We start from the raw sequence: 10554 nt of genomic DNA on the forward strand, positions 1-10554 counted from the left end.
TAGACTGACAGTTCAACCACTGCGGATATGTATATGCGCATCCTCAGTGTGTGTGTGTGTGTGTGTGTGTGTGTGTGTGTGTGTGTGTGTGTGTGTGTGTGTGTGTGTGTGTGTGTGTGTGTGTGTGTGTGTGTGTGTGTGCGCGTGCATATCTGTAGAAAGGCATGGCCCTAGTGTCTGTAACATCATGCAGGTTGTGAAAGGGATGTTTGAGGTTCTTCTTTGAACTTTCCTCTTGGCAGCAGAACTTAGAGGCTGCAGTGAGAAAAACAGGTGTCAGCAGACACAGCTGCCTCTGATACACTGACACACCTGCTCTTCAAGGAAGATACACACTTTATATAGAGTTTAGTGTATTCTACTATACTAGACAATACCTTGCTGTACTACACTATACTATGCTTTACCTTGTTATACCATACTTTAAAATGTTATACTATATTATATCATACTATACTTTACTATACTATACTACACAACACTAAACTATACTTTACTGTACTGTACTGTAATATACTTTAAAATGTTTTACTACATTAAAATGCTTCACTATACTGTACTACTCTAAGCTATACTTTACGGTACTATACTATACTTTTAAATGTTATACAATATTAATGCACATTATACTATACTATACTATACTATACTACTATACTATACTATACTATACTGCAATGTACTGCAATTTACTAAAATATACTGTACTATTCAATACTCCACTGTATTACTCAATACCATACTATTTTATGCGACACTATGCTATACAATACTATATACTATACTATACCATACTATACCATACCATATCATACTATACTATTTTCTATAATATACTATAGTATCTTCCACTTCTACTGTGTATTCCTCCACCCCTCTCTAGGTGGTGATCTTAGCATTTTGAATATACTGAGCATGTGGATGGACAGTGATTGGATTGAAGACTGTTGCTGGGGCGGTTTAAGAAATGTGTGTGGACATAGTTTTAATATGGTGACAGTTGGCATCTTTTGTAAGCACCTTCAGTCAGAGCTGACCACAGTAGCCTCACTCTGCTAAAGAGCAAGATAAAACATTTGTGAGGCAGCCCTCCAAGCCTCCAGGGTATAAGTTTTAGTGGAGACTTTGACTGCTGCTTTCGGTGGGCTATCTGGTGCTGCTCTCCCCAAGTTTGTAACTCAAACTTTGGTTTCTAAATTGGTAGCCTCCATGCCCAATCTGAGATACCCGGGTTGATATCAATGATATCATCAGGGCTATCTTGACAAAGCTCCTTCAGAGCCACTTAAGAAATTCTAAAGCTGTTTTTACAGACTCTGTAGCGCTCCTCATAACTAGTACACTGATGTTCAGGAGTGAAATTGGAAATTATTTCAACAGTGTTTACATTTCCATTCTATTCAACGCGCAAACAGTGTAGCTAAGGTCTGTTCTAAACAAAACTACAGAAATTAATCGATGTTAATTTCACCAAATCCCATCATGTCTACTAAAAACTGTGAACTAAGACAGGAATGTAATGAAAAATAATCACCAAAACTATCACTTCGAAATTGCTTATGAATAAAATTAGCAACAAAGTCCTCCCACCAATGATCTATGAAATCAGTCTATTGGCTGATTATTGTCTGATCTGATTGGTGCATCCTGGTCAGTCGCATCACTGGTACGCTCCAAAATTTGCCACTTTTGAGTGAGCTTGTTTTTAACATACGCAAAGCATGAATAAAGAGGAAAATCCAAGGCACAATTATTAAAAGGCTGTAGGGGAAAGCACACAGAGATTGAGCTGAAGAAAAAGTCTTTTCCACTCCAATGAGCTCTCTCGCTTGTGAGCAAGAGACACCCATGGGAAAGAGAAAGTGACAGACAGAGGTTGTGTGTGTGTGTGTGTGTGTGTGTGTGTGTGTGTGTGTGTGTGTGTGTTGGGGGAGGCACTGTCCACTTGTCCACTACTCAGCAGTATTAGACACTAATAAGTGGAGCGTAGTGAATGTTGATGATGATTACCGAGTGTCTCCTCTCCGCAGCTGCGTGTGCGTCCACTGCTGATGACCATGTGTACGCTGTGTGAATATTTGGTGTTTGTGTATTTGTTCCAATTAAAGTGTCTGCCATATTTGGCTGCTGAGGATCACACTGTGTTTGTGTGCCAGTAATGTTGTTGACCACTCTAAGACAACTGCAGCTGCTCAGCCAAATCTTTGGTTCACTGTGGCAGTGCCAGTGGGTGATGGGAGGAACCAGAGAGGATAGCCAGTGAAAAAAAGAAAGCATTATGCTGATGCTTTTGCCTGATCACACCTAAACACATAAGCAGCCATTCAGTGTTTTGTCTGCATGGCTTTATTTGAGTGGTTACATTGATGAATACATTAAGTGCCTGCTCTGCCATTGATCAGACCTGCTCAGTGACTCTGAAAGAGTTGTCTGTAAATTCAAACAGCAGCAGCTGTTCTGAGTGTTTGGAAAATACAGACACAAGGACAGACAGAGGGGGGAGTTGGGCTGTGAGATTTCTATAGATGGTATGATTTTAATTTATTAGACAATATCACTGAAAGTACCTACTGATCACCTCAAAGCTGATGTTTGCCCTCGAATGACTGTACGTCAGTGACAGAACATCCAGTCTTTGGTTTGTCTAGGAAGCTCTCTGAAACTCTTCTCCAGCTGTCATACAGCCCTGAAAAACCTTGAAAAGGCGTAGAATTTGCAAATAGGAAATTTCCAAGCTGGAAAAGTGTTGGAAAACTAAATACACCCTGATTGTTTTGGAAGAGTCATGAAATTTTGTACATTAACACATGATGTGATGGGGCGCTGGTGGCTCAGTGGATAGAGTGGTGCCCCATGTGCAGAGGCTGTGTCCTCATCGCAGCGGCCGCAGGTTCAAGTCCAGCCTCGGCCGTTTGCTGCATGTCCCCCTCTCTCTCTCTACCCCTTTCATGCTCACACTGTCCTGTCAATTAAAGGCAATAAGAGCCCAAAAAATAATATCTTAAAAAAAAAAAAAATGTGATCAAGGACTGTCTGAAATGTGAAAATCCAACAATAATTTCTGTTTTTACAGTTCCAGACTGTGATAAATGATGTTATGTTTAGTGTTTTTTTTCAAAAAGCATTGCTTCCAGAAGGTATGTTTTCTTTAAAAATCATAAATCTTTTTGACAAAAAAAGTTCCAAAAAAACAAAATCACCACATTTTATTATTTAAAAAATTGCAACAACAAAAAATAAAGTAAAAAAACAAATTAAAGAAAAAAATGCAACATTTCTTTTTTTATGGCAAAAAAACCCAATCCTTTAATAATCGTAAAAAGAAATCGAAAATAATTTGAAAAAAAAAAAAGTTTTCTTTAAAAATCTGCAGTAAAAAATAACTGTTGTGGAAATGTATTGGTAAAAAATGTGAATGAACCCTCCTTCTCAAAACGAGATTGTCCAAAAAGCCTACTGACCCAATTTCATAGAATTTGGTCTGGATTCTCAAATTTGTATCATATTATAACATCCTGCTAAGAATCTCTGTGCATACCTAAAGAAGTCTCTCCTGTCTCTCTCCTCCTGTCCTCCTCAGTCTCTATGGCAGACACATGCAGGCCAACCCAGAGCCTCCAAAGAAGAGCAATGATAAGAGTAAGAAGATCAGCCGCAAACCGCTCGCCGCCAAGAACAAATGAAGAGAAAACAGAGGATGGAGATGAACGCTCGCTCAACCCGTCAAACACACTGCATGTGCCTTTTTTCTTCTCTTTCTTTTTTATAAACATTTTGTATTACATTGAAATGTATGAATTATGTTTCTGAATATGTAATGTTAAATAATACGTATTGAACTGTATTCCACTGTGCCTAATAACCATCTTCAAATTATCTTCAGAGCCACTCCACTCTGAAGTTACAGACTTAATTTAAACCTTAAACAGGTTACAAGCCTTTAACTGTTAAACTAGTGTTCAGTTTTCGAATATATGTTACATTTTCCAAAACTCAAATTTTATGTTTTATTTCTAAGTTTATAATGGGTGTGTAATTTACTGCTTTAAGTGTGTCATATGACCACTTTTTTTCCTGTGCTTTTTTACAAGATCTGAAAAAGGTTTTGACCTTCGTTCAGCTTTGTGAGGTCGTTCAGCCCTCTTCCTCTCAGTCACTACATTTCAGCTTCAGATCTTCATTAGAAATGCTGTTTTTGTTCTAAAACAACGTACTTCATCTGACTGATATCAATATAACACATTTCCTCTTGCAACCTTTTCAGGAAAGTCATCCTCCAGCTTTTCTAGCAATGTATTTCAGCTTTCAGCCTGTCTGACTAATGCAGTTCAGCATCCAACCCAGAGACGTGCACAGGCACTTGCCAGAGTAGCAGCCCATCAGCTTTTACAAGTTTTATTTTCCCTGTTGTCAAAGAGAAATATGAGTAGCCCATATTTAAGTAAGACTAAATTGTTTAAACAAAAAAAGTTGTGACGTTGTTGACATTTGAGGCTCTGGTGGGGTGAGTATTCTTAAGCCACGGAGATGATTGACAACAGTAGTGTAACGGACGGCTGTCAACTCTTTTTAATTCTTCTTTTCAATTTTAGTTAATGGGCTTCATACTGCTCCATTTGATCTCAGGTGGACCGCACCAATAAAACCAGTGCATAGTGACACTAAATAACAACATCTTTAACTGTTTTTCCCTTCTTTTAGTGTAAGGAGTATCAGAATCAGAATCAGAATACTAAACATGTAAAAGAACATGCTGAAAACATTCATCCATTCTCAAAACAAACAGCCTGAGATATCTGCAATAGAATAAGTGCAAATTAACATTCAGTCAGTCTACGAGTTTCTGTTTTTACATGTGTATTTTTTTTTCATGTTTAATGAACTTCTTTAAATACAATTATTATTATTATTAATATTATTTGTAAGAGGACATCTGTGACACCTGCAGTTAACAGTGTTCATTCCACTGACCTCTGACACTCACTTCCTTTTTAAGTTCCACATCATCTTTTAGTTATTTTCAAAGCTGCACCAAGTGTCCATCACATTTTAGCCCAATGCAAAACTGAGTGAATATAATCCATTTTTAAAATGTATCATGCTTTTATCACAGGCCAAAGTATACTGCAAGCTGATTGTGCTCACTGTATTGAAAACTTTAAATAAAAGTATCAAAAACATGTCTTCTCTTGTGTTGTTCATTTCAGAGAAATAAACGATATAAACATCTGCAGTCAGGTTTGGGGTTTGAATATCCCTTCAAAGTCCTAACTGAGAAAAAGCAATGGAAAATCATTTCTTTGAATTGTTTATGTCCTTGGAGCTGTGATAATTAAGTTTTTTTAATAGACCTCCTAGTTTGTCTTCTGGTTTGTTTGTTTTTTTTTTTTTTTTAAATATAGGCCTCTACAAAACAGTTGGGTTTCGAGCCGGTGACGTCTCGGTCGCTAGTGCTGAAGGGAAAGACCATCGACAAGTACCACTGTGCACTAGGTAGCACCCAGATACCATCCATCACCGAGAAACCAGTGAAGAGCCTGGGGAAGGTATTTGATTGCAGCCTGAGAGACGCAGCATCCTTCCAAGCAACCAACCAAGAGCTGGAAGCCTAGCTAGCGGCAGTGGATAAGTCAGGGCTTCCTGGCAAGTTCAAGGCTTGGATCAACTGTACCAACATGGAATCCTCCCACAGATGCTTTGGCCCCTCTTGGTCTATGAGGTCCCGATCTCCACTGTTGAAGGCTTTGAGAGGACTGTCAGCAAGTTTCTTAGAAAGTGGCTGGGACTATCTTGGAGCCTAAATAGCATTGCCCTGTACGGACAGAACAACATGCTGAAGCTCCCAATCAGCAGCCTGAAGGAAGAGTTCATGGTGACCCATACCAGGGAGGTCCTGCAGTAGCAAGAGTCTTGTGACCCAAAAGTCTCTCAGGCTGGGATCAAGGTCAGGACAGGATGGAAGTGGAGGGCAGCAGAGGCCGTGGATGTCATTGAGTCATGACGAAAGCAAAGGGTGTTGGTGAGGACAGTGGCTCGTTGAAGGGCTTGACTGGGTAGCAGCAGAGAACCCCGCTACGACAAGGCGCAGGAGAAGTAGGAATAGGTGTGAGCATCAGTGGACGAGGAGCGAGCCAGCAGGATGGTAGGAATGCAGGAAGCCTGGATAAGATGGGAGCAAGCGATAGAGTGCAAAGTCTCATGGACTCTCTTAATCCAGGCTTTCTACGATGTTCTACCAAGCCCATCCAACCTATTCTGCTGAGGGAAGGTGGACTCACCAGCTTGCCCTCTGTGCCTGAAGAGAGGGACCATGGAGCATATCCTCAGCTGCTGTCCGAAAGCCCTTGGCGAGGGGCGGTACCATTGGTGCCATGACCAAGTCCTTACATTGTTACGGCCCTGAGCCATGAGCCCTAATCCTCTCCTCCCGCTGTATGTGGGTGTATGTGTGTGTCTTATGGTCCTTTGAGTTACATCAGTCAGGTCTCCAAGGGGCGTGTCCTTCCGGCCCCAAACGGATCCCCAGCAGCTGGTGATTGGTGCGGCTGGTTGGTGCAGGGCTCCACCAATCCGGGAGTGACAGCTGTTATATAAATCAGATGTGCTCTGCTAATGGTGGCAGATGCCACTTGTATCACCTCTTTGTAAAATCATTGTGTGTGACTAGTGTGTAAGTTTTGACTCCTGTGCTTGTCCCAGATTTGGGCCAGGGTAAGCTTAAAACACTGATTTTTACACTCACTATAGGTTTTGACACTTTTTAGTCTCACTAGGTTCAGGGGTGCTGGTCATTTGTCTTTCTGTTTTTCACCGATTCACCAGAGTAGTTAGTTAGGTTTTGTTTTGAGTTATTGTCACTGTAGTCTTTAGATAGTCAGCTCCATTTGGCTTTAAGGAGTCCGCTTTTTGTTCTATTTGTTTCATTGTTTTGACAGCACCTGGCGGCCCTTATCTGTTTTGTCATTATTATCCATTTGTCTTTTAAAATGAATACACCTTAATTCACAGTCCTCTCCAACGATTGTTTGTGTGTTACTTCCCTTTTTCCCATTGTGAGCTGGGTTTGTAACAACATCCATAGCGGACACCATCTGCAGTGGAATTAACCATTGCAAGGGCCTCCACCCAGAGAAGAAGAACATTGCTTTCATCAGGGCTGGGGAGAAACCATGGATCTATTATAAATCTGGATATAGCCGTGGGGGCGGTGCCTCATTCATTCCTATGAGAGCTGCTCATGAAGCAGAAAAAAATATTTTTCCGGGTTTATAAAAGTGTAAAATTCTACTGGCCCATAGAGCATGCGTAGAAGTGATTAACGACAGACGAACACGGCCGAGTGCGCCCGAGTGTACCCGAGCATTGACTCCGACTCACTGGCTCGCTCACACAAATTAACCTAGTCAAGCGAACGGCACTCATTCAAAGGCATTCCTCTCGTAGTAGCTTAGCTTATTAGCAACAGCAGCTAATCAGCGGTATAACGACAGCGGTGCTGTCGGTTTTAATATTTACGTGATAATCAGATAATGGTATATTTATCTCTCTACACACACACACCTATACATACAACTTATCAGGGAATCATATCATAATCCCGACTGGAGAAATCAAATTAACAGAATCAAAATGTGTTGTGCCCACAAAAATATAATAAAAGGTGGTGCCATGTAATATTGCTTTTTTAATATTATTTTGTCTCAAAAAAATATATATAGTGATTTAGGGAGGTCTCTTTCCCAACGTTAAGCAAATGGGGAAAAGTCTTTCTGGGCCAGTGTGCATCACGTGATGCTGTAGTTCCACATGTAAATTTTGCTTCAGAGGGTGGCACACTTCCTGGGGGCCTGGGAGAAACATACAGCAGCTGCCAGGACCAACGAGAGGAAGAGGACAAAGTACACCGAGATGATGGAGGAGTGCCGAAGTAACGGGTGCCGTGCAAGGTGTGAGCCTATTGAGGTGGGATGCAGAGGGTTTACCAGCCAGTCCCTCTGCAGGGCCTTTAAAATGCTGGGCATCACGGGGGCCAGTAGGTGAAGGTCCATTAAGTCTGCCACAGAGGCAGCAGAAGTTGCATCAGAGTGGCAGTGGATCAGGAGAGGAGAGCTCTGGGTAGGGTAGTGCTACCTGGACACAAGCTGGGGCTTTATTAATCCAGGTGCATCACAAGATGATGTATGTTACAAGAATGGACCTAATTTGTTTTCTGCTTTGGCCGTTCATGGTAAAACAAAAACTAAAAATCAAATTTACAAATCATTTACTGTTAGAATGCAAAATGTTACTTTCCCAGCATATATCAATTTGTGACCATGGGATTAGTTGTATTATCAGTGCTAGTATTGTTTTCACGTATGTTTTCAAGATATTTACATTTACGGTAAAACTCGGAAATATTGAAAAAAAAACACACTGATATGTGTTTTTAATCAAACATGTAATGGAATAAAAATACGTACATATATAACAAATATAAAAATAGATATACACAAAACATATGGCATTTACAACAGTGAATATTCATCCTTTTTTTAATAAAAAAAGTGAATCACAACCTCTGAAAAGGCAAATTCAGCTGTTTAGTAAAGCCTGGCTTTAGACAGTAGAAATACATACTTATATAATTTTTTTTTTTTCAAAGCCTGATTTTGAAAATTTTGTGCACAGTGATGCGCATGTGTGTAGTATTAAATTGCAATCAAAGGGTTAAACTAACACCAAATATGAAATATCAGACACATGGGTGTTCCTTTACTTGTCACAGAACCTGCCGTCCTGTCAAGAACACACACAGCAGCCACACAAATGTCAGCAGGCTGATTCATGGTGGAACTTCAATGGACAAAATAACTTTCAAGCAATGCAGGCTAACTGCAACCCTCCTCTACTGTAGCTCTGGGCCCGGTCTATAGAAGATAATGTTGGCCTTTAACATTTCTGCAGACCATTAATATGTTACATTTGGATATTTCATTCAAATCTTATCAGTGTTTCCAAAGTGATGTAGTATATGAGCTGACTGTCATCTGGAGGTGGAGGGGGTGGTGACACCTAGGAGAGAAGTCTGTCGAGGTGCAGAGCACTGTGCAAGATGAACAAACAAGCAGGGATAGTGTCACAGAAAGTGAAAGATTTTTTACATTGCATCGTTTCCTGTCAAGATTGTGTCACCAAATTATTATTTTATGGGTATTTTATTATTTTTGAATGGCATACTGTACATTGTTGTTATGATTTTTGGAGGACATACTGTACTATGGTGTTTTTAATGATTTTTGGACGACATGCTATACCATGTCATTTTCTATGATTTTTCGATGACACTATACTATGACTTTTTTTTACGATTTATGTATGACATCCTATACTATCTTGTTTTTTTATGATTTTGGCATGACATTGTTTTTGATGATTTTTTAACAATATACTATACTGTATTGTTTTTTAGGATTTTTTTTGGCATTTTTGCCTTTATTTGATAGGACAGGAAATTGCTAGCGTGAAACGGGGAGAGAGAGGGGATGACATGCAGCAAAGGGCCGCAAGCCAGAAAGAACCCACAGCCACTGCAGCAAGGACACTGCCTTCATATATGGGACACCTGCTTTATCCCCTGAGGCACCCAACGCCCCACTATGTTTTTGATGATTTTGGACAACATACTATACTATGTCAGTTTTTTAATGACTTTTGGACAACATACTGTACTATGACGTTTTCTATGATGTTTCCATGCCATTCTATACTATGTCAGTTTTTTTTTTTAATTTTTAGATGACAACTATACTAGGTCAATTTTCATGATTTTTGGACAACACACTATAATGTGTTATATATCATTATTTTTGGACGACACACTATACTAGGTAATTTTTTAGGGTTTTTGGACAACATACATATACATATACATATACATATACATATATATACAACATACTGTACTATGTCGTTTTTTATGATGTTTCCATGCCATTCTATACTATGTTGTTTCTTATGATTTCTGGACAACATACTATACTATTACATTTTTATGATTTTTGGACAACATACAACACTGTGTCATTTTTTATGATTATTTGACGACAACATCCCAACTCCTCATCCTCTCACCAGACCTGCCTGCCCCTGCCTCCAACATCACACTGTCATCTTTACCATCGGTGTTCAAGCCTGCTTTGGGTCTTACAGTATTCAAACCCTAACAGAACAATCTGGCCACCATGGACCCAGCAGATTTGGAGACACTCCGTCAAGCTCTAGCCTCCCAGGGTGCATTAGTTGGCCATCATGACACAGTTCTCCTTGAGTTGATTGATACTCTGCATGGACTCAGCAGCAGCATTTCGCAACTAAGTGGCCAAATGGATCAGGTCTCCTCTCTCCTCTCTGCCTCCTCTGCGGGGGACACTGTTGCATCTCTTGCCAGCAATCTACCAGCATCAACTATACCAGCCCTGCCCTCCACTCAAGCCCCTCCTGCTCGGGAGCCCTTCATTCCTACACCTGAACGCTACGCTGGAGATTTGGGGGCTTGCGGGCAGTTCCTTCCTC

General features: G+C 40.3%; 1 protein-coding gene and 1 pseudogene across 1 annotated transcript in view; both read left to right on the forward strand.

Moving 5' to 3' along the window:
- The window catches only part of rsu1 (Ras suppressor protein 1), a 44648-nt gene extending 40450 nt beyond the window's left edge, over positions 1–4198 (forward strand). The window contains exon 9 of the mRNA XM_042510622.1: positions 3581–4198. Within this exon, the coding sequence (XP_042366556.1) occupies positions 3581–3683 (103 nt within the window). The 3' untranslated portion in view covers positions 3684–4198. The remainder of the gene's footprint in view (positions 1–3580) is intronic.
- Positions 3801–10205, forward strand: LOC121961002 (annotated as a pseudogene).
- Positions 10206–10554: the final 349 nt, after the last annotated feature.

The sequence above is a fragment of the Plectropomus leopardus genome, chromosome 21, assembly GCF_008729295.1.
Source record: "Plectropomus leopardus isolate mb chromosome 21, YSFRI_Pleo_2.0, whole genome shotgun sequence".
Lineage (NCBI taxonomy): Eukaryota > Metazoa > Chordata > Actinopteri > Perciformes > Serranidae > Plectropomus > Plectropomus leopardus.